General features: G+C 38.6%; 1 protein-coding gene across 5 annotated transcripts in view; it reads right to left on the reverse strand.

Annotated features, from left to right (window-relative positions):
- Window positions 1–24,409, reverse strand: part of col15a1b (collagen, type XV, alpha 1b) — a 32,847-nt gene that overhangs the window by 1,395 nt on the left and 7,043 nt on the right. Inside the window, exons 1-38 of one of the 5 annotated variants that reach the window (XM_079451616.1) lie at window positions 23,071–23,392; window positions 21,009–21,556; window positions 16,594–16,668; window positions 15,247–15,351; window positions 14,237–14,345; window positions 14,011–14,048; window positions 13,716–13,889; window positions 13,480–13,560; window positions 13,270–13,356; window positions 12,990–13,052; window positions 12,744–12,893; window positions 11,935–11,988; window positions 11,818–11,844; window positions 11,468–11,605; window positions 10,878–10,940; window positions 10,571–10,606; window positions 10,112–10,153; window positions 9,922–9,984; window positions 8,023–8,058; window positions 6,776–6,859; window positions 6,627–6,671; window positions 6,392–6,427; window positions 6,170–6,232; window positions 4,941–5,030; window positions 4,817–4,852; window positions 4,685–4,738; window positions 4,542–4,598; window positions 3,826–3,876; window positions 3,677–3,718; window positions 3,240–3,264; window positions 2,736–2,761; window positions 1,883–1,981; window positions 1,345–1,489; window positions 1,140–1,192; window positions 901–1,029; window positions 707–808; window positions 290–487; window positions 55–170 (exon numbers count right to left, since the gene is read on the reverse strand). In XM_079451616.1, the coding sequence (XP_079307742.1) occupies window positions 55–170; window positions 290–487; window positions 707–808; window positions 901–1,029; window positions 1,140–1,192; window positions 1,345–1,489; window positions 1,883–1,981; window positions 2,736–2,761; window positions 3,240–3,264; window positions 3,677–3,718; window positions 3,826–3,876; window positions 4,542–4,598; window positions 4,685–4,738; window positions 4,817–4,852; window positions 4,941–5,030; window positions 6,170–6,232; window positions 6,392–6,427; window positions 6,627–6,671; window positions 6,776–6,859; window positions 8,023–8,058; window positions 9,922–9,984; window positions 10,112–10,153; window positions 10,571–10,606; window positions 10,878–10,940; window positions 11,468–11,605; window positions 11,818–11,844; window positions 11,935–11,988; window positions 12,744–12,893; window positions 12,990–13,052; window positions 13,270–13,356; window positions 13,480–13,560; window positions 13,716–13,889; window positions 14,011–14,048; window positions 14,237–14,345; window positions 15,247–15,351; window positions 16,594–16,668; window positions 21,009–21,556; window positions 23,071–23,314 (3,584 nt within the window). In that variant the 5' untranslated portion in view covers window positions 23,315–23,392. Of the gene's footprint in view, window positions 1–54; window positions 171–289; window positions 488–565; window positions 629–706; window positions 809–900; window positions 1,030–1,139; window positions 1,193–1,344; window positions 1,490–1,882; window positions 1,982–2,735; window positions 2,762–3,239; window positions 3,265–3,676; window positions 3,719–3,825; window positions 3,877–4,541; window positions 4,599–4,684; window positions 4,739–4,816; window positions 4,853–4,940; window positions 5,031–6,169; window positions 6,233–6,391; window positions 6,428–6,626; window positions 6,672–6,775; window positions 6,860–8,022; window positions 8,059–9,921; window positions 9,985–10,111; window positions 10,154–10,570; window positions 10,607–10,877; window positions 10,941–11,467; window positions 11,606–11,817; window positions 11,845–11,934; window positions 11,989–12,743; window positions 12,894–12,989; window positions 13,053–13,269; window positions 13,357–13,479; window positions 13,561–13,715; window positions 13,890–14,010; window positions 14,049–14,236; window positions 14,346–15,246; window positions 15,352–16,593; window positions 16,669–21,008; window positions 21,557–23,070; window positions 23,412–24,409 lie in introns of those variants that run through there. The other 4 variants (XM_079451618.1, XM_079451619.1, XM_079451617.1 and 1 more) reach the window with 4 other exon arrangements.

The following is a 24,409-nucleotide window of genomic DNA, read 5'->3' on the forward strand; positions in this document are numbered from 1 at the left end:
AATACAGAAGCAAATGGATTTGAGTCTGCAAAATGACAAAGAAAAACTGTTTACCAAGCCTGATCTGTCATGACATTTCGTCCGTCAAAAGAGTAAATCGGAATAAGTGGATCAAAAACAGCCCCATTCCCAGAAAACATAGACATCCAGCTGCTGAAAAGCACCTCTCCCTAGGGAGGACACACGTGAAGCTATATTTAAACAGGCTGTATTGAAGTTTCATTAAAAAAAATTCAATCTATTCTGCAAGCACGCTCTGTGCTTCAACCGGCACATGATTCATTCTTACTTTGAGGTTCACCACTGGCAAGCTAAAGCGGTCTCCTTTCCTGACGATGGTGAAGAGGTCTTGCAGGTGAGATGACAGGTACGCTCTGTAAGTAGATGTCAGGCCCCTGGCACGGGCTTGTTGGTAACATTGATAATCTGCCCCACGGATTCCACGCATGTCCCCTGAGAATGGGGCATTCAGTGCCACCAGGTGCAACTGAGAAATTCAAAGTTTATATATGTCAACGTGTACCTTTTCATTGTCATAATTAAAGGTGCAACAAGCAGTTCCTACGCCTGGCATTGAGTGTGCAGTGTGTGGAAGAATATTGTAGCTTGGCAAATAGTTCTTTAACTCCTGGTGAAGGCAGAGATGAGATGTTTAGGCATTAGTTACTTGACTAATTAAGTAAACTGTTATATATGTATGACGCACCTGGCTGTTCACTCTGGGTATACTATGGTCGCTAGGTCTGCTGATGCCTTGTGTCAAATCCGATGAGGGATTGCTTTCAGTAACAGGGATTAGCTCTCCCAACTAAAACACAGTTAGATATAAATGTCTCTGATACGAGATGTTAAGTTCTTTTAGGATTTGTTTTAAAGAGAAACAAGAAAATAAGTAGATACCTGCACTTTCCTCCAGCCTAGTGAAACTCTGATGTACAATTCACTGTTGTCTAAAACAAATCCCATATTTCCTACAGAAACTTGATGGTTCTCCCTCATCAATTCCTGAGTGTTTTTATATGTGCTCACCTGGACCAGGAAAAGTTAGAAGTCAGGCACAAAGTACATACACAAAAAACTCATATTTAATCTTTTATAAGCTTGTTCATGTAGAATTAGGTTTGTGCTATCTGACTTACTAGGGCACCAGGTGGCCCAGGAGGTCCAGGAAGGCTCACGGCTGTAACAGAATCTAGAAAAGCAAAAGCTGAAGTAAGTTGCTGAAGTTTTTTAGCCTTGAGTTGAGAGATATTCGCATTACTGAATGCTCTCAGGCTACACGTCTAAAAAGTTTTTTACAAGTTTACTATTTGCTGTCATGATGAAAAACTTGATTTTTTTTACCTGAGCCAAACACTGACGGGGTACCTGGTAGCCCAGAGGGTCCTGGTGGTCCTTGCGGACCTGGACTTCCATAGCCAGGTTGTCCTGGCAGGCCTCGGGCCCCAGGCTCACCAGGAGGACCAACAATAGAATCACCTTTAGGTCCCTGAAATGCAATAACATACAAATCCCTGTATCCTCCCCATAGACTTTGATTGTTCCATTGCTTAACCAAGCCATAAAATATTTTCTTTTGGCTGAATTAACATCCTGAATTAATTTATGTTTCACAAACTGTTCTTTATAGTGAAAAACAGTTCTTTAGATTATAAAAAAGCAAGAAAGAATCTGTTCTTATAAGAACCGTTGAGTAAAAAACAATTCTCTGATACACTCAGCTGACTTTAAGTAATCAAGCTGTTTGAAACATTCTGAGTTTATGTGAAATTTTGTAAAGTAAAGGATCTTGTTTAAATCCAATGGTATGTCTCGTTTCAAAAAGATACTCTTCATGTGTAGTTATTTTCATCTTGATTAGTCTTCGTCCCTGTAGACTCACCACAAGGCCTGCTCTTCCTGGTGGTCCTGGAGGGCCAGGAAAACCAGGATCTCCTGTCTCTCCCTTTTGTCCTTTGTACCCAGTATCACCTTTATCACCCTAGACAGAGACACACTCGTCAACAACAGCAGCGTTCATTACAAGGTCAATAGTACTGTTATACTCTTAGTGTCTGGTACGTTTTAACTGTATCAATGTGAACACTTTCCATAAATCTACTGTAAGTGATATTAGCACCACAAACTAGAAATACTCACGCTAACTGCATTAGGGGTGCAAGTTTTCTAATTAACATTTCAGGTTAATATGAATGATCAATAGTTGTTTAAAGACTTCTGTGTTATTAAAGGGATAGTTCACACAAAAACGCACATTTGGTCATCATTTACTTACCCTCAAGTTGCACCAAACCTGGGTAAGTGTCAGTGTTCTGCTAAACACAAAGATATTTCAAAGAATGTTTGTAACCAACCAGTTCTAGGGCACTTATGACTGCCATTGCTGGAAATTATTACAGTAGTCAGTAGTAACCCAGAACATTCTTCAAAGTATCTTATTTTGTGCTCAACAGAACAAATACATTTATACAGGTTTGAAACAACTTGAGGGCAAATAAATCATAACAGAAGTTTTACTGTATATTTGGGTAAACCATTTTGTTAAAGAAAAGTGATATTCCTGCTTTTCTACCGATTTCAGTATTATCTGTCAGGTAGTATGGATGTTTGATGCACAATATTTTCAAGATATTGCTTCAGTAGCTTTACATACAGTATGCACACAGTATAAAGATCATACAAAAATGCTTATTGTCAATTTATAGATGTATGAGATAATGAGAGAGTACACCTACCACAAAACCATTAGGAAACATAGACACTGTGGAGAGAAAGATCATATGTATAAATATAACAGTCTGACGGTGTTACGGTCACAGAGACCAATCTATAAGTATTTTGATGTTCACTATATTAATTGGACTGTCCAACTATACAAAAACTGCCTGGTAGATATTTTACTATAGCCATGGCAGCCCAGAAAATCCCACATCATTCTTTCCCGCTTTTACTCCTAATGACTCTCCTTCATTTGTTTATTAGAGAAAATGTATGTATCTCTTTTTCATTAAAACTTTATTAACTCTTTGTTAACCTTAAACAATTAATATGGCAGTTACAGGGAATTTCTGTTAATACAAACGGACCCTATGCATACTATATATAGCCTAACCTAAATAAACGCAAAATAGCCATATCACATTGGGGATGAAGTTTCAGGAGCAGAATGCTTACAAGTTTAAAACGTGTCCAAATAAGACACAAGCATATAACAGTTATGTAATATTTTGTATATATACCTTGTTGTGAAGTGCTGTTGTCGATCTGCAAAAAAAAGAAATTTTCATATAAAATTAGATGAAGCTTTGAGGACAAAGCTCTCATATATGAAATGTTAAAATTATGCCTGCTGATGTCAGTATACTGATACTGTTAGTGTATCATTATGCAGCCCATCGGATTCCATGATACCATTAATTCACTGCTGAGCCCAATGGTTGGAGTTCATGCAACATGCTTGTGTGAGATGACATAGGTTAAAAAACAGCTTTAAATTAAATGAAATTTGTAAATTAGGCCTGCTTTATGCTGTTTTAAAGACCCAGGCATAAATCAAAGGAACCTTAAGACAGCAAAGGAGGCGAGGCTAGTGTAATAGCAAGAGGAGCCGAGCCAGAATGCCATGCGTCACACCCAAGCCAAACCACCAACCAGAGAACTTCACTCATTCACTTACAGGTTTTTTGCAGTGCGGTCTAGGAGGAACTGTGAAAACGGTCTTCAAAGCAGAATCAGGTCATGATGTAAAATTGCACTTTATAAGCTCAGAAAAGCAATACTTTGCTCACGTTATTTCAGTACCATCTTTAAAAAAATCATACTTACTCCTTTGAGGCCAATTATTTGACCTGGTGGCCCTGGAGGTCCAGGTGGACCCTAAAACACAGTTATAGGTTAATTGATAAAGATAAGGAAAGCATCGTGGCACAAACAACACTGAGGGCGAGTTACTAAGAATGTATTGTGACCACTGCATTGTTTCTCTGCATGGTGTGACTATACCACCTGGATCACTGTAGGATTGATGCATATTATGCATATTACGATTATTAAAATCGTAAACAACGCGGCACAATGGGGTATATGCATATATTTCCGCAAAAATCTCAGCCATCTCTGTTACATCTGGTGCACTTTGTGTCAGGAATAATGGCCTTTTTCACTCTTCAAGATTCACATAGGTTTATGGTCAACGGTGAATGGTGCATTGTTGTCACAATTCATTGAAAATGCACAAAAACATCTCATAAGTTGCTTTCCCTAGGCGATAATTGCACACTTATAATTGCACCCAACCAACTAATGCTGATATTTTGAAAAGCACATTTTTTAATAAGCCTAATTGTCATGAAAAGCAGGTGGGGTTGCACTGTAAAAATGACAATTTCATCATTTCAAAATGCTGGGGGCAAGACAATAATAGAGCAGCACTTGGTAAAACTGGATTGTGGGTGATTAGTGAATAAAATGCTGGATTCGGTACAAATTATAGCCGTGCAAAAGTTCCTGCCGGTGAATTTTATCCACAGTAAATTACTCACAGGGGGACCACTAGCATCTCCCTTGTCCCCCTTCCTTCCAATCATTCCAGGCCGACCCTAAAAAAGAAATTCCAGGGAGCAATAAGAAAGTGGAAATAAGCATTTATGAGATGGTGAAAGTTAATATAATAAATAAATCTAACCAGCCGACCAGGAATCCCATATTCTCCTTTTTGTCCTGGTGGTCCAACTGGGCCCTGAATGTCAAAGAAAAATCATGTATAATTTGCATGTGTGCATGATCTTTGTGTGTAGGGTAAAGGACAGTATCTCACTATAATCCCAAATTCTCCAGGTGGCCCTCGGTCTCCCTGTAAATAAAAGGTAATCTTAAGGTCAGACCACTGAAGGACACTGACATTTTTTTTATTTTTAGGTTGAGTAAATCGTTTATTTTACCTTGCTTCCTTTTGGTCCTCGTGGTCCTCTCATGCCTGTCATTAAAGAGCCATCAGCAGTTATGGAAACAACTGGCTCCCCCTTTTCTCCCTTTATAGAGTGATATATAGAAAATGTAATTGACGTACAGTACGTAATTCAACTGTTTTCAATTAAGTGTGAACATGTAAATTTCATTAAATATGCTGGAATTCATTTAAAATAGTGCTAAATTAGACAGCGGCCATTATTTCAACCCCACGTTCTCTGTGCAAAACTCTGCTTTTCAAAATCACGTTTGCCAGAACACGTGAAGGATGTCTACTGTTCTGATATAGCTAAAATAATTGGTTCTGAGTTCAGAGGTATGAGTTCTCAGTATCTACTGTAGCAGGTACTGTTAAATGTTAGTTTATGGCACTTTTAAAGTTGTGATCATTAGATTGCCGAAAGCAGTTGCTCAGATGCAGGAATCCATTTAAAAAATGAAAGCCTCATTAGAAAATATTATTAAAATTTATAATTTTCATAATGGCAGAATACAAGTGGCAATTCTGTATTAACATCATGTTGTAATGAACGGTTTATCAGAAAGTCAGAAACCAGTAATGTCAATTACAAATGAGAACTCTAAATTATAAGAAATCTCTAACTATTCTCACTTGACCGTAATGGCATATAAGCGGCAACAGCATTTAGATTGGATCTATTCATATTTCTATATTGAATATGCTATTTTAACAAAGCCACTTACCATGTGCACTTTTTATATAAAGAGCAAACAGAAGTAAATTAATGTAGTCATATACTGTATGAGTATAGTCCTATGTGCTATAAAAAAGTCATTTTGTTCTTATAGTGTTTCTATAGAAACTGCTAATTGTCTGGTCTGGAGATGTGACCTTCTCAAAGTCGCTCTGTTTTTTGCTAACTTTCCGCCATCTGAGTGCATGGTTGTGCACCAGCAATCTCGTAAAGCGGAGGAAGCACCTGAACCAGGTTGGCCGAACACCAAACTTGCAGAAAAAGTAATACAAAGCGCAAAACGAGAAAAAAGAGAAACGCTGATAAACGTTGTTTAAAACAACAGGAGTAAGACTTTGTTATCAAGTAACTTTGTTATCTGCGCGTGCGCAGAGGGCCAAGGCTCAAACGTCACAGTTTGCTAATAACTGTAAAGTAATTCTGGCATAATGTTAAAGCAGCATTATTGTTATTATGTAGCTTTTGATCACTTTAGTAACCCGTACCTTCAGTCCTGGAGGTCCTTGAATACCAGGAAACCCGATTTCACCTTTTGGTCCTCTTGGGCCCTGTTCATTAAAACATATGATTTACAACACAACTTTTCATTTGCAGATTTACAATTTAGGCAAGGGTGCGTAAATGATTATATTTCTAAGGTTAGTGTTTTTTTCAACATTTGTGTATATCATCTTAAAGTATAGAGCAAAGATGGAGGATATTCTTACAGGGAATCCTGCTCTTCCAGGTAAGCCGTCAGGGCCCTGCAACACACACAGCAAACAAAAAAGCATCAATATATTTTTGTTAAAAATAACATTTTCTCAAAACAGATTGAAGGTCAACCGAGGTGGCTTGACTAAGACTTAGATCTCCCCACTAAACCTTATTAATATGAGAAGTTTTTTAGAACATAAAGAGTTGGAGGAATAGGATATGAAAACAGAGAGCTGTTTTACATACCGCAGGGCCTGGTTGTCCTCGGATGTTAGGATCACTATTAAGAAGCTGAGAAATAAAGTCATTCACATATTTTAGGACCTCATACTAAATATCGATACAAGATCAATTCTGGAAAATAACAGGCAAGCATGTTAAGCCTTAATACGTACATGCTGGATGTCTTGTATTGGTCCAGGTGGGCCAGGAGGCCCGGGTGGCCCTGTGATGTTCAGTCCATCACGACCTTGTTCACCCTGGGTAAGATTTTACAGTATGAAGCAACTTGCAGTATGTATTGCGAAAGAGTCAAACATCCAAATGAAACACCATACAAGACCTACGTGAAACTAAAACTCATTCTAGAAGTATGACAGTTTCATCACAAATTTAAAGCATGACATATGTTAGATATATAATTGATCAAAAACCTAATAATAGTATAGCTAAAGATAGAGAACAATATGTAAAAAACAGTATCTGTTTTCATCAAACTTTATATTATATAACAGATCATAATTATATTTTGGCATTATATGTCAGTAGCTGAAAGGAATTTGATTCTGAAAAATTCTGTCAAAGCTTGAGGCAGTTCAGTGAATACTGGCAGGAATGGAAGTTAGGCCTCAAACTAATAAATAACTAAACAAACACACAAATAAATAAATAACTGTAACTTAAATTTCCCTGCAGCAATTCTAGAAGTTAAGACAAGTGCAGTGTGTTACGGTTACATCAAGATTAGTGATAGGCCCGTATACTGGCAGATGTCTGGCACACTTTGTTAATTTTCTTAATTGGTAAATAATTATCAATTAAAACAATTTGCAATGTACAATGAGAAACGCATGATGTTTGTATTTTTTCAGCGTATATGAATACAGCTTACTTGATATGATTACATCCTATGGTCCTTATTCACAAGCCTGCTGTGATGACACATTTGATGGTCATCAGCATTGTAAATCCTCCCAAGTTTTTTATATTTACATTTAAAAAAGTGTATGTACGTGCATAAAACTATACTTTGTATTTTATTACCTTTGCATCAAATACAAAAAAATTGTTAACACTAGCGTGAGTGTGTTTCAGCATCTGTAACATCATTCTCTCTTTTGACTGTCGTTTTCAGACTCTCTCTATTTTGTTATTTTGTAGAAACTTGTGAAACACGACGTTGAGATTTTCTTTTGCTATTTGACCAAATGAAAATGCAAAAAATATTTCTCCCATTCACCGCTATAGACGTTTACCCAACTATGACAACTTCCGCTGCTAAGAAACCCGGAAACGTGAAAAAAAAGTCTATTAGCCTATTAGTATCGATATTAACCATTAATAAACTGTTTACCACTAGCCATAACTGCTCATAATATGAGCCTCATATGACATTTTCAGACAAACAATGAAGGCCTCATACCTTCTGTCCTGAACTGCCTTTGTCTCCTTTCGGTCCCTGTTCACAGCAAGTAGTAAAAATAACATCATAAAAGAGCAGTATTACAATAGGTGCTAATACAAAGTTACTAGTTTCAACAAAAGCTAGACCACTACCTGTTGAGGGAAGAGAGGGGGGTTAGTGTACTTTTTTTATTTAATTGTAATTTTTTTTCATTTGTCTGTCAAGTATTCACAGAAGAGGTGGGTTTTAAGTAGTATTTGGAAGGTTGTGAGAGATGTGGTTGATCGGACCGCGTTAGGAAGAATGTTCCCCCAGGAAGGAGTTGTGAAGGAGAATGAGCAGGAATGCGATTTAATAAGGCGCCGCTCATTTGCTGAATGCAGGGTTCTTGATGGGGTGTAGGAGTGTAGGAGGGTGTGGAAGTATGCCGGTGCAGATCCAGTGATAGTCCTGCAGGCAAACATCAGTTACTTGAATCTGATACAGTCTTAAACCGGTAGTGGAGAGAGATGAAAAGGGGTGTCACATGAGCCCTTTTGGGCTGTTGGGCGTGCTGCTGCGTTTTGAACCAGCTGAAGTGGTTTGATAGCCTTTGCAGAAAGACCAGCAAGGAGAGCATTGCAGTAGGCCAACCTTGAGATTACCAGGGCCTGGACAAGGAGTTGTGCCGCATGCTCAGTGAGGTAGGGTCTAACCTTTCGAATGTTGAATAAGGCATATCGACAGAATCGCTTTGTCTTTGCAATGTGATCATTGAAGGACAGCTGTTCATCAAATATGACTCATAGGTTCCTGGCTGAGTCGGAGGTTATGATTGTGAAATTGCCAAGTTGGATGGTGAGATCATGTTGGACCGTGGGGTGTGACGGAAACATGAGTAGTTCTGTCTTGGCCGGGTTCAGCTGGAGGTGAGGCTCTTTCATCTAAGATGAGATGTCATCTAGGCAGGCTGTTACGCGAACTGCTACAGTGATATATCATCGGGGGAAACGAGATGTACATCTGGGTGTCGTCAGCATAACAGTGATACGAGAAGCTGTGCGACCGTATGATGGGTCCTAAGGATGTCATGTAAATGGAAAAAAGCAGCGGACCAAGCACCGATCCCTGAGGGACCCCAGTGATCGTGTGGTGTGCAGTGGACAGCGAGCCCCTCCATGACACCTTGAATGATCTGCCGGAGAGGTAGGATTGGAACCAGCAAAGAGGGGAGCCTGAGATTCCTAAGGATGACAGGGTTGCTAGCAGTATTTGGTGATTGACCGCGTCAAACGTGGCGGATTGGCTAGCCGCAGTGCTTCTGTGACCGATAGCAGTGCAGTTTTAGTGGCGTGATTTGTTTTGAAGCCAGACTGCTTGTCATCCAGTAGATTGTTCTTGGATAGGTATGAAGAAACTTGGTTGAAAACTGCTCTTTCTAGAGTTTTCGCAATAATACGGTGGAGAGAGACAGCTCTGTAACTGTCGGTAGAAGCAGGGTCCAATGTGGGTTTCTAAAGTAGGGGCGTGACCTAGGCCTGTTCGAATGTGGATGGAAAAGTGCTGGTGAGCAGGGAAGTGTTGATGTGAGTGCAGGTGTGAGTGTGCTGGATATGGCCTGAATGAGATGGCCTGAAAGAGATGGGAGGGGATTGGGTCAAGCGGACAGGTGGTGGGGTGGTGGGAGAGATGTCGGGTGACTTAGGTGTCAGTCAGTGGTGCAAAAGAGGACAACTAAGATTTTATCATAAATGAAACTGACCTTTTATTACTGTTATTTCTAATTCATGCAATGCACATCTCATTTGAGTATTGACTATTGTTTGACTTCGTTACAGTAAAATAGAAATATAATATACTGTATATAATAGAATTGTATTCTTCTTGTGTTGCTTGGATGGAATACACAGAATAAGGAAAGAAAACAAGAACACTGACCCTGGCTCCAGGTAACCCAGCTAATCCTGATACTCCATCAGGTCCTGGGGCTCCACGCTCACCCTAAATAATTCAACAGAAATCATACAGAAAACTAAATATTGTGAACCTAAACAAAGGTGCTTTTTACGAGTTTTAGGATAATTACGTTCAGTTATGTATAGTATGATTCTCATGTAGTTTAACAGACCTTTATAGTCAAACCAGGTGCTCCATCAACACCAGGACGTCCCTACAAGAAAGAAGTGGAATAGACATTACAATATATCATAATTAAGTGAAGCTCTCTCTCACACCCACATGCACACATTGTTAAATTACCAAAATTGACAATTCTGTTGATCTTATATAAAGCTGATTGTAATTTCAATAGAAACATATCGAATGTTCAAGTACAAATGATGACATCCTAAAACTCTCAAAAGATAATTTTTTATCAGATTTATCTTACTATTGTGCATAATTTTAAGTAGGATTAGGGTAATGCATGCACAAACACACACACATGCACGCATGCACACGGATATTAGTAAAATTTACTATAGTTTCATTTGTTAAATTGTACTTAGTTAACTTGTCGTTTGTTAGACAGTTGTTGAAGGTAAGATAAAGTCTTATAGAACATCATATGATTTCTTTCAAAACCAACCTCTGGTCCTGGTGGGCCAGGAAGCCCAGGAATTCCCTTAAAAATAAAAAGAGAATGAACAAACATTTAGAGTACTTTTCCATCATCGCGCCAAATCGTTCTCATTGCTTGATCGTAACTCAGACGGTGTTTAGAACATTTCGGTGTGATGGTGGAAAAGCGCTCAAAGAATCATTCAACAACAAGTTTTAAAAAAGGTTATAACTCTGACTAGGAAATAGATTTACTGCTATTGTTTCATAACTTGATAAATTGACCTTGATGTGAATAGAATTTGAAAATGGTTTTGGTGGTCTTGTAAATTTACCTGGTGGCCTTTCGAAATTCTTGCCCCAAGAAATAATGAGCTTTCACCGGATCCTTCCAAGTCCTGTAGGTTAACGCATCTTTCATTAGACTAGCTTTATAAACAACAATTCGAAAGCCTAATTTCTCAAAACTGAGAAAACTGCTTTAAATAAGTTGTGTGCTGGATCTGAAAAGAGGGTTTCTGATGACCTGGCATCACCTCTAAATCATTACAGCTTTCTTAAGGTTTGAAATTCAAAAATTGTGTAAATCTTTGAAAAAGATATGAATTGATTTATTTCAATACTCTGCTATGAGAGACAGATGTAAACATCAAATAAAAAGAGAAGTTGGACTTGATGTGGGGTTATATAGTATTTAGTACTTTACTAGTGCTGGATTGGATTTTGATTTACTGTCACATCTTATGTTATATTAATTTAATATCATATTTTGCTCTGTGAGTGACTCACTAAATCAATTTCGTACATGTGGAACATCATGTGGTTATCCAAAACAAGTACCAGCTACATGACCCACATGGGCTCAATAATCATTTAAACTGTTCATTCAACAGATTACAATTTGCATATTTTTGAAAAGTGAGACCTTCAAAGTGTTTGCCATAAAGCTGTTGTCTGGTGGACCAGGTGGTCCAGGTGGTCCAGGTGGTCCAGGTACACCCATTGATCCTGTTGGCCCCATTGGGCCAGGAAGCCCTTTGAATCCAGGGTAACCCTTTTCCCCCTGTTCATAGAAAAAATATAATTTGAACATAAAGTAAGGCAGATATTTGTAACTTTATTTCTTGTTGATTTTGAATCCAAGATTGTCCTAGTAACTTCACTGTAAATGCTTTATAATGTATATGTTCTCACATACCCCCAGGTGTCCAAACATCAAACAAATCTGTATTTTTTGTGAATACATTTTTGTATTGTGCATAACATTAAATATACCTTTGCTCCAGGGGGTCCTCTTATTCCCTGTTCCCCCAATGAAAGAAAGTCATGAGAAGTTGAATTTGTAACAGTTTTATATGGGAATTTTTTTTCAAGACGTAATCATTTTCTCACCTTTTCTCCCTTTTTTCCTTGTGGTCCAAGAGTTCCTTCCTGACCAGGAACACCCTTTAAAGATTAAATAGATCATAACAGCGGCTTATGATGTGACTAAATACTGTAAAGTCTTTGAAGTCAGTTTTCAAGCAGCCAGACTATTTGCCTTCCATTTGTTCTGTATAACATTGCACTATATTGCATTTGATCTTTTTTTGAGCACAAAAATTAAATGAGGAACTTTCATATATCACTACATGTTACACATACCACTGTGACAAAAGTTGCCAAAACCGTAAAAAGTTTAAAAAGACATTTTGAAAACTCAGTACTGCATCAGTTTTGCAGCTCCACTATATTCTGAAGTATATAAATATTTCAGCCTGTGAGCACATCCCTATATGGCATTTTAACATTACACAAATCTCGCATTCAGGCGAAAGAGAAAAAAGTGGCATTGATTTTAAACCCAAAGACAGTACAAGACCCACTAAACCAGTCCTCAAATACACAGGGGTTGGGAGATTGCAGAGAGAAGGAAAGAAGAATGAATTAATGACTATGGTGAAACCATCATTTATAAGCACTGGGAGTTCTTGAAGAGCCCTAATAAGGAATTAATAATTTGTCATCTTGTCTTATCCTTTGCATGGTGCTTCATTTTCCATTGTCTGTGTGCATTAAACATTGGATGTGAGATGTGAATGTGAGATGACAGGACCAACAGGACGAGTAGATTAGAGAGGATTTCTATTAAAATGTGATATGAGCTTTTCTGTGGCAACTGATTTTCAACACTATTTCGAGGCAGAAGAAAACATACTCACAGGAAGTCCAGGTTTCCCGAAAAGCCCATCTCGTCCATCTTTGCCAGGAACCCCTGGTGAGCCAGGGGGTCCGGGGACCATTCCCCCTAAGGTGCTGTTAGGACCAGGGGGTCCAGGTCTTCCTGGAGGACCTGGAGGACCAGGAGGACCCTGGAATATCAGATTTGTATCATAGAGATAAATCTATGTATTTACATACGTTAAATACAGTATGTCCCACATGCAATTTTGACCAATTTTACTCACTCTAGGAAGTTCATAATCAATGTCAACTTCTCCAAATCCAGACCCGAGAGCATCAAGTCCATACTGGCAGTAAGTGTGGAAAAAACATAAACTTTGACATACAAGTATTGAGTATTGAGTTTTATTTAAATACAGAAAAAATATTTGCAAAAATAGATTGGTAGAAGTCTAAGAGATTATTAATTAAGTAACAAATCACATGCTTTGGGAATAAGTGGCAGTAATATAACACGATTTTAATGCAGCGACTGAACCCACATGTTTTGTGCAGTATACTCACTGGAACTTTAATTGGTTTGGAGGGCCCTGGTGGTCCAGGATGTCCTGGTAGACCAGGTGGTCCAGGCTGACCCACTGCAGAGTCACCCTTTAAGAAGGACGAAGAAGTGGCTTACTAACATGGCATTTCAAGGCTTTAGCAACACTCTGTATGTTGTAAAGGATCACATGCAGTACATTTGGAAATATCTAATTTTTATTTATCCCTCACTTTTTCCCCTTTGATTCCAGATTCTCCAGATAATCCTGGACTTCCTGGTGGTCCTCTCTGTCCCTCTTCACCTTTGCTTCCCTGTAAAACACAGGCCAGACATTGGAAAAACAGTTGAGGTGTACAGTACTGTATTGTGTTTGCTAGGTTAAGTGTTCTTAAGATTTCCCCACAGTTTCACAATAATTGATAGAGAAATGTTGATTAGTTCAAACTCAACAATAATGAAAACCTACAGGTTGCCCATGTGTTCCTGGCCTGCCTGGTTGTCCCGGTGTGCCAATTGGACCTTGTGGGCCTCTCTTTCCAGGCTGACCTGCATGTCTGGGTGGGGAGGAAGGTCCAGGTGGTCCCGGAGGACCTGGAGGTCCAGGTTCTCCACGCTCCCCTTTATTCCCCCGGCCAGAACCCTAGAAAAGTGGAAAATGTACTTGAAAATTCAAGACGATTGCATTTTATTCATTATACTGTATAAGGGCATCACACATTAATTTTTGACACTGCTAAATGAAAACAGTTCATGCTACTTACAACGCTGCTCTGCCCCGTTACTTCTGTTTTGTAGGTCCCTGCAAGGCAAGAATTAACCAACAATGTATAATAAAATCATATTGAAACCATGTTCAAATTACCATTCATCTCTTTTAAGTTTAGATAGGAATCAGAATGAAGATACAGTACACAAAACAGCCATTTACCGTAAGTATTTCAATAAATCAATGTCACTGACCAATTCTGTTAGTTCTTTCACTCTTACCTCTAAACAGCCTTTCATCTACAGGGGTCACATGTCCTGAGAATTCACCATCATCCACTTCAGGTGACATAGTGGGTGGAGCTTGTACTGGAGAGGTGGGCCCATGTGGCTGCATGCAATATACAGTAACACACCAACAGAAACAATTAGAACTGATCTAAATATATTGCCTCTTAAATTGTGTGAGTCTAATCCTACAATTTTATTTTATATTATTTGTAGAATTAAATATTGTATATAAAGCTGGCGAGTAAAACTGTTGTCAAGAGTTGGGAGAGAAAGAGGAATCTAAACTCTTTTGATGCCCCTGATAACAAAACATCTTCCCTTAAAGGGATAGTTCAATCAAAAATGAAAATTCTTCCAACATTTTCTCAACTTTATGGCATTCCAACCCTGTATTGCATTCTTTCTTCCGTAGAAGACATATATATATATTTGAGGAAAGTTGGTAAAAAACATAGTTCTCTTCTCTTGATCTCAGTTTTATGAACAAAAAATTAAATTTCTCAAAATATCTTGTTTTGTGTTCCAGAGAAATATACCGTCATATACAGGTTTTGAATGACATTTGGGTAAATACATGATGACAGTATTTTTATTTTCAAGTCACCTATCCTGTTAAGGTAGAATGACCCTCATAGAGTAGCTCTACTTTTTTTTATCAAGACAAATTATGCTTTGTGTTTGAAAAATAAAAAAACATCTATTACAATGCACAAATCCCGCCACAAACGTGAACAAAAAAAGTTAATGACCTTACAAGGACAATTGTCTTTATAATGTGCATATGTGCATAATACAGAAAAGGGGAATTTTTTAATTATTGGCTTAAAATACACATTATAATAAACCACTTTCTAACAGAGAAAAACTACTGCCGGACAGGAAAGAGACAGTACTTGGAGTGGGAATATATTATGATTGCAAAACTATCAAGTTAATGGAATAATTATGTAATAAGGTTTAACAGATAATGTGACAATGTGTGTAAGCAGAAGCTTTTAAACCTTTTCTTTATTTTCTTCCTTGTTTGTCCCACCAAAGATGTCCTCAAGTCTGCCTTGGTGTTCTTCGTCATCATCATCACCATCACCACTTCTGTCCCCTGAGGCCTGCAACCACAAAGCATAGTGAAACTGTTACGTACCTTAGAGATGACTCTACCACAAGAGGGCGTATCAGCTCCACAAGAGTTACACCCAAATTTCAAGTAGTTGCCCCCATTCACTTTCCATGGTAACTTTTATTCCTACTATGGAAATTCAATAGAGGCAAATTTGGAAGGGAACTACTCCTATAAGTAAAAAATGTACATTCTGTCATCATTTATTCACCCTCTTATCTTGTCTATACAGTGGAAGTCAATGAGGTCCAATGTTGTTTGGTTCCCAACATTCCCCATAATCTCTTCTTTTGTGTTCTGCAGAAGTAAAAACTCATACAGATTTGGAATGACAAGAGATCATTTCTGTCCCCACCGCCACTTTCTGAGCTTCTTTATTTTTTTCACAGGGCCTGAGGCCAAGCAACTTATTTGGTCCACCAATTACTTTTGGGCCTATAAAACAAGTTGGGATATTAAGTGGGGTTAATTACCAATACTGAGATTATACAGTATGTGCTGTTGGTGTAAGTATCACTAAAGCACATATTAATATATCTATATCAATCCTGATCTGTGAGCATGTCTTGGTGCCTGAGTTCTGTTGTGTCTGTTGCAGGGAATTTATCCCGATTGGAACACAGGGTATAGATATTACCAGTTCTATTACCATGTGTAATGACCCAATATGCCCACTCTAGCAAAGGAAGTCCCACTTCATAGTAAAAAGAGCCAATCATCAACCATTAAAGACTATTTAAAGACTATTCTATTACGATTCTCTGAGGAAGTGGCTCTGTGCAGAGTGTTGCAATAGTGTCGTCTTAAAATTCCATCTGAGTTATTGACCAATTTATATTCTGTGACTTATTTACATTGTGTTATGTACATTTGGGGACTTTTTTAAGGAAACAAACTAACTTTGTATATAAGTTTGTATAGGAAGTTCTATTTTTGAGTTATCAGAAATTTGACTATTTAGATTTCTGAAACCATTGGCCCGGATTGACACGTTGACAGCCCTGGTTCAAACTGGCTGAGAGTGGTAAGCATCCAATGTAAGGCTTTTCTAATGTGTATTAATCCCTGTTCCCACAACCAGGGATTTACAGCAACAAACCGACAGAAAGTCATTCATTTATAATGCCATCAGATTTGAGTATCCACCAGCTCGGAGACTAGCGATAGCAACGTGAACACTTCACTTTGATCTGTTTCGGTGAAAAACTCTAAGTACTAAGAGTGTACTTACACCAGGGTCATCTTCTTCACACTGCTCTTCAGCTGCCCTGGGGTCTGATCTTATTACCAACTGTTGGATGGACCCCTGAGAAAAAGCAAAGACGAAAGAAAAAGGGCATATGAGTTAGACGTCCAGCCGGCTCAAAATAAAAATGTTATAGTTATTTGTGTAAAAAGATGGCGCTGTATATTTTCAGAATGCCAAGTGGATTAATGGTATTGCAATCATGTTCGTAAATATGCGTTGCCTGGAGCTTTAAGCTCCAGTGTATGCAGGCAGTGATGTGTTTTGTTCTTATTTTCATTCTGACAGCTTTTAGAATACAACAGCACAGATATATCCAGGGGTCTGTGATGTGCCAGCCGTGCTTAAGGGAGGGTAATACATTTTAAGCAATTATCAGCAGGCTTTCAGATAAATTCGCCCCTGCTGTACTCATTAGTATTTAATGGGTTCTTGTAGCCACACTTTTATCACAACAGAGATTTATGATCGCCATCAGCTACTTTCATTATTAAAGGCATTATGAAATGTCAAGTCAAGTCAAGTCAGCTTTATTTATATAGCGCTTCTTACAATTTGCATTGTTACAAAGCAGCTGTACAAGAAAACATTGACTATAAGTAAAACATAAAAGGTTATGGAAGTCAAAACACAGGTCAAATATCAGACACACAATAAATTCCTATAAATTCGAATTCCGGCCAGGCAAACAGTATGCAAACGGTGGCGAGGAACCCAAAACTCCATTGGAGGAGAAAAAACCTCAGAGGGAAACCAGGCCTAACCAGGGGATTCCAGTTCCCCTCTGGCAAAAACTGCTGCCTCTGCACAAGCTCAACAGTGCTTGCACAACAAGGCAAAATAATTTGATAGTTAGATTTAAAATGATCATTAATAATCTAATAGCGACTGAAGTTTTGTAGAGTTGCCACGTCCTTCGTCCAGCATTTGTCAGGTCTGGGAATGGACTGCGTCCTGCCCGCTCCGGTAACCTTGGACTGCGTCCTGCCCGCTCTAGTAACCTTGGAACAATGAGACAAGACTGGCTGAGAGTAGAGTACTGTTCTGCACTCTTTGATGCAACAAATGCATCAGTTGTTATTGGAAGTGTCCCTGGTTCCGGTTGATCTAACTAGTCCAGCCTAGATCTTTGAAATATATATATTATGATAGTGTAGTGTATGCAAGATTAAAAAGATGCGTCTTTAGTCTAGATTTAAACTGATAGAGTGTGTCTACCTCCCGGACAGTGCAGGGAAGACTGTTCCAAAGTTTAGGCGCTAGATAGGAAAAGGATCTTCCGCCTGCACTTGATTTTGAAATTCTAGGTATTAACAACTTACCTGACACATGAGAGCGTAGTGCACGTGATGGACTATAATACGTTAGAAGTTCTCTCAAGTAGTGAGGAGCTAAACCATGCAAGGCTTTATAGGTAATAAGCAAGATTTTAAAGTTTATGCGATGCTTTACAGGTAACCAGTGCAAGGTTGACAGAACCGGGCTAATATGCTCATACTTTTATGTACGCGTAAGAACTCGAGCTGCCGCATTTTGGACCAGTTGGAGTTTTTGTAATAGGCCTGCAGGGCAACCACCTAATAGTGCATTACAGTAATCTAGTCTTGATGTCATAAAGGCATGTATAAGCTTCTCTGCATCTGATGGTGACAGCATAAGACGTAGTTTAGATATATTTTTAAGATGGAAAAATGCAATTTTACAGGTGTTGGTGACCTGGTTCTCAAATGACAGAGTACTATCGAATATGAAGCCAAGATTCTTAGCTGAAGATGAGGGTTTTATGGAACATCCATCAATAGTTAAGCAGTATTCTTGGTTGTTACGTAGGGCAGTTTTCGGTCCGATAAGTAACACTTCAGTTTTGTCCGAGTTCAGTAATAAAAAATTGCTACTCATCCACTTTTTTATATCAACTATGCATTCCACTATTCGATGGAATTGCTGTGTTTCATGAGGCTTCGAGGAAATATAAAGTTGACTCTATTTTATGTCAATTCTAAAAAACAGTGACAGGTGAAATTTAAATTAAAACTCTTACAGATAGTGTGTAATAACACAACAATTTTCAATGGTGTTATTGAAACCAGAGAGATGGAATAAAAATAGAAACTCAAAAACAAAACTCAAGTCTGCTCATTCAGACCTTAATTCCTCCTTGGAAAAAGTAATTGCACTTTTGTTTGTACAAGTAGCTCCTCAATGACTGCTCCATGCCTCACTGACTAACAATTTAAATTCTTCTTCATTTCTCATACTAGTAGAGCGACAAGAACCCTGTAGTAACCAAGGAATAAATGGAGTACTTTACAAAAAAAACAATGCTAAACACAATGAAAGAATACCTTCTTTAAGTAATTTCCATGACAACAGACCCCCTACCACCACTACCAATTACAATATAACGGGACCAAGGGAGAAAAGTTGTCTTTTCAGCCTATTTATGTTCTGTTGTGTATTGTAGAGTTTAAAGTGAAATAAATAAGGAAACAATTAATTTAGTCAACTAATGTTGATGTTCAAAAGAGAATAACATAAGAAATGCTAAATGTCAATGTAGCCTATATGAAAAACAATAAGCATTGATATTCAAATTGGTTTATAATAATGACTATTCTTACTTTTGATGACAGCATATTGGCTTTTACTTACTTGTGCTTAGTCATCTCCTAAGTTTCTCCAGGTGGAAAAACCTTGAGCAACTTATTCGCAAAGATATAATACAACCGCAAAAGAAATTTAAGAGACCAATCCAAATTGTCATGTAATCATAATTTCTAGATATATTGTGGTCGTTTATGTTCAGAGTCTGTTGAATTTCAACAAAGTCAAACCTCAGGAGGGACAAAGACATCCAACAGCAATGTGAAAGACTGATAGCATGACAGGACACATGAAAACTGTGATAAAAATATTACATTAAAAATATTTTATAATATATGACTTTTCCCAAATTGATGTACAAATATGACTGTCATATTGCTTAAAAATGAATATAAACTTTTTTCCTTGCAGTATTTGAGGTCTGAAAAAATACAGAGCATCTTTCCTGTTTTTTTGACCTTCATTTTCTGCAAATAAATGCAGATAGAAATGTTGTAGTTCACAGAATTTATCTTCAACACATCTATATATTAACTGTCAATATATTAAATCATTCAATATGTACACTGAACAAAATCATAAACGCAACACTTTTGTTTTTGCCCCCATTTTTCATGAGCTGAACTCAAAGATCTATGACTTTTCCTATGTACACAAAAGGCCTATTTCTCTCAAATATTGTTCACAAATCTGTCTAAATCTGTGTTAGACCGTGATTATTGCCTTAGGCTGGCCACAGTAAAAGGCCACTCTAAAATGTGCAGTTTGACTATATTGGGGGGCTCCGGGGGGTCTGAAAACCAATCAGTATCTGGTGTGACCACAATTTGCCTCAAGCAGTGATCCCAAACATGCTCAATGGGTGACATGTCCGGTGAGTATGCTGGCCATGCAAGAACTGGGATGTTTTCAGCTTCCAGGAATTGTGTACAGATCCTTGCAACATGGGGCCATGCATTATCATGCTGCAACATGAGGTGATGGTCATGGATGAATGGCACAACAATAGGCCTCAGGATCTCATCACGTTATCTCTGTGCTTTCAAAATGCCATCAATAAAATGCACCTGTGTTCGTTGTCCATAACATACGCCTGCCCATACCATGGGCCACTCGATCCACAAAATTGACATCAGCAAACCTCTCAACCACACGACTCCATGGTGTGGTTACACGTGGTCTGGGGATGTGAGGCCCGTGGAATGTACTGCCAAATTCTCTGAAACGCTTTTGGAGACGGCTTATGGTAGAGAAATGAACAGTCAGTTCATGGGCAACAGCTCTGGTGGACATTCCTGCAGTCAGCATGCCAATTGCACGCACCCTCAAAAAATTGCGACATCTGTGGCATTGTGCTGTGTGATAAAACTGCACATTTAAGAGGCACACCTGTGCAATAATCACGTTGTCTAATCAACATCTTGATATGCCAATTCCAGTATTTATAAATGTACCTATTATTCGAATTTGCATTATATTTTCCAGTATATTCTCATATATTTTGGTTTTATGAGGGCAAAGCTAATGATCATTTTAAAAACTGGGAAGAAAATATTTTTACCCTACAGATTTCCAGAAGACTAGACAATAATTGCAAAAAACGGTTTAAAACCGGCAAGATAACTATAAATAACATATGTATTCTGGTATAAAGCATTGCAGCGATCTGCACATAATGAAAAATGTCTATGTAATTGACAGTAACTGTCCAGAGGTATTTTTAGCGTGGTGGTTACACGAGGGAAAACATCAAGAGAAAGATTCTGATTCTGTGGAAATGTAAAATAGCAACCTACCACAAATCTCTCCAGACCAGTACTGCCTGCATTCGCCACAAAGATGCCCGAGCCTGGTTCAAAGCTGAGTGGGTTTTGGCTTCTCTTCAAGGGGGCGCTGTGGTACTCCTCACAGTCCATATAAAGCCGGACCTCCTCCTGCTCTACTGTCAACGTGAAGCGGTTCCACTGCTGTGTCATGTCAGGAACTTTAAAGGAAGCCACCTGCTGGGTTTCAGTAGCCCCTGGCTCAGTGTAATACAGTAAGATCCTCTGGGTTTTATCCTCCACATGTGTCAAGGCCAACCCAAGATGAACAATTTTCTGGGAAGCATCGGTGATGGCGAATAGTACCCCTCCCCGAGAGCTGGAGGGCCTGAGAGTGACAATAATGGCAAAGTCCCTGAACAAGGGCTGAGGCACAAAGATCTGGGTCAGTCTACCAACATTTGCTTCAGGCCCAAAGTTGTAGGCGGGGAAACCTTCGTAGCCAGTGATGAAGGACACAGAGGGGGGAAGAGGAACACCGATTAGCTCTGTGAGGACCAGGTGCCCCTTTGATCCCCGTTCTGAAATAAAATGTAAAGGAACAAATTATTGCTACTGAAAGTCTAGTTTACATAAAATGTATTGTTTAAACTCCAAAGTAAGGGAACAACTGATACTTCATCCAAAAATAAATTCTTTGTCATCATTTACTCGCCCTCTTGTAATTTCAAACCTGTATGACGACTTCTGCAGAACACAAAAGAAGATATTTTGAAGAAAGTTGGTAACCAAACAATGGCGGTGCCCATTCACTTATTTTGTTAAGATTGTTACAATGTCAATGGGTATCGCCATTGTTTGGTTACCAACATTCTTTAAAATAGTTTTTTTTGTTATCCTGCAGATGAAAGATAGCCATACAGGTTTGAAAGGGAAAGAGGTTGAGTATATAATGACAGAATTTTTGGGTGAACTTTCCCTTTAAGACAGATTTCAATAAGGTCCTTCATTTTTGATGTCGTTTAAACCTTTTGTTATTTCACGTTGTTACTTCTTCCATGGAACATAAAAATAATTTAAAAAAAGGTTTGGGAGTAAAGGAATGTATCATTCTCTCTAAGATCCACTCAAACTATAAAATATTCTCTTTCCACACAGCGTGTATAAACATACTATAATGGAGACAGTAAAGCACTCTCATGACCACACAACTGGAAACATTAAGAAGGCATTACTGTTACAAATTGATATTTAGTATGATAATAATCTTAAGTAAAAATGTCAGTTGAACTGCTGCATCCAACAAACTCTATCTATCAGACAAAAATAAGACGAAATGCTAAGCCTTTACTGCACCAGAGAAAGACAGAGCAAACTCTTTATATTGATTTAATTGCAGTTTACAGTCTGTTCCCAAAACACTGGCAATGCATTAGTACTATAGCTGAAGACCAACCTTCTTAGATTTCATATGTGTCATATGTTTTTTAAAAAGAAATAAAATTCATTCATTTTCGAAACAGAGACGGCGTTAATACCTGCACACTTCATTGAACCAAACATTAATGAAAGAAAATGTCTGTACCCCAGGGGTCATATTACCCTGTTTCTTTCTACCTAAAATCAGCAGGTGGCCCTGCGACGACTCTCCATCAAGCGAGTCCTCCGAGTCCAGAAACCCCCTGCGCCTAATCCTATTATCATAATATCATGTGATGGGGAATTTAGGATTATCTTTGAGGAAAGCGGACTTGCCCTACACCAGGCTGATCTCTCAAACACACGGTGTGGCACAAATTGAAAAAACCTTTAGAGTTAAGTTGCTCTTTAATATCTCATAAACTCTCTGGTAAAATTTACACTCAATGATGATTCAAATGCACAGCTTAATTCCAAATGAAATTTGGATAAACCACCACCAACAAATAAGCTAATGCAAATCCCTCCTGTCGGTTCATTACCCAAAACATCCTCAAGGAAAGTAAATACATTTACAGTCGATGAAGATATAAACGAAATGTGACTAAATGCATGAATGTTACAGAAGCAAGTTCATATGCTCCAGCATCCGTTTCCTCTCATATTCCACACTCACCACCTTTGTGCATTGTGAGAGGCTTCTTTGGTCTGCTGGCTCCTGTGGGTGGAGGAGAGGAGGTGGGGAGGATGAGAACTGTGTTCTCCTCTGGTGCTGCTGTGGTGGGTAGAGGTGTAGTGAGAGCTGAAGCAGGTGGGGTCTTCTCTCGGCCCCAGAGAAACCCGAACCACTGGATTTGAGATGAATCAGTGACCAGGCTCAGAAGCACCAGACAGGTCAGCTGCATCAACAGGCCAGCCATGCTGCTCGGCCAAGCAAGGTAGAAAATGGCACAGCCACCGTCGTAACATTGGATTCAGCATGAACACGTTCCCGTTTTGCTCCTCCTGCACTGCTCTTCTCAGTTCAGAGAGGCCCCCAGAGCAGACCCCATATGAGCCCCTCAGTACCCAACAGCGCCATGCAGACTTTGGTATTTAACAGGGCGGCCAAATGTCTGATTCTCTATGTCACAGAGTCCATCAAAATGGGATTGTTAAGCACACAGTTTGACCCCCCATCCCCGTCCCCCCAAAACTCCACACCTCTTACTACCATTATCACAGACTAAATGCAGCATTGGAGTTTAATCTAAGCAAATGGGTAGATTTCACAACAATGACCGGCTTATGAGAGTTTCCCGGCTGAACTTTTCCAGCTTTTAAGAACATACAATGTATGCAAAGCCACACTGACCACAGAGAGGGACAAACTTCCATGAGAGGATATGAGGATGCTGCCGCTCTGAAATAGTGTGGATAAGAAAGAAAAAAATATTGAATAGTCTCATGGGAGATACAGACTCGTATGAAACGGATGACACATGAAGAATCTAAATGATGTTCAGTGTTTTTTTTATCAGTTTTGTCCTGAAAAAGCTCCACAACACCTTTTTAACTTAAAATTATAACTAAAATTCAACTTAAATTCCAGCAGACCTCCGCAAAGAATCTGTAAAGTCGTTTTGTTATTATTTACAATGAAATATTAATATTCATCAATATAATTATTAATATTTATATGTGTTATATTACTAAACACAGTTCGGATGTTAACTTCTGGCCATGCATATGCATCCGATGAAACAGTCTCATAATATGAGGCTTCAAAGAAGAGACAATGATGCTCAAGGAGGAAACACATGTCTGTAAACATTTGGACGGGATCTTTTGTGTCAACTGTAATTTTGTCTTATACCGTGGGGTATGTAAATATATGAAACCTCAAATAATATCGTTTTTTAACATTTTAGGCAAATGATGAACGTTTTCAGTACTGTTTTATTTCTATTGTGTGAGGGATAATCATATGGAAGCTGAAAAGTCTCCACATCCAGTAATATGGGAAAACTCACATT

The sequence above is a fragment of the Barbatula barbatula genome (assembly GCF_947034865.1).
Source record: "Barbatula barbatula genome assembly, chromosome: 3".
In the NCBI taxonomy this organism is placed as follows: domain Eukaryota; kingdom Metazoa; phylum Chordata; class Actinopteri; order Cypriniformes; family Nemacheilidae; genus Barbatula; species Barbatula barbatula.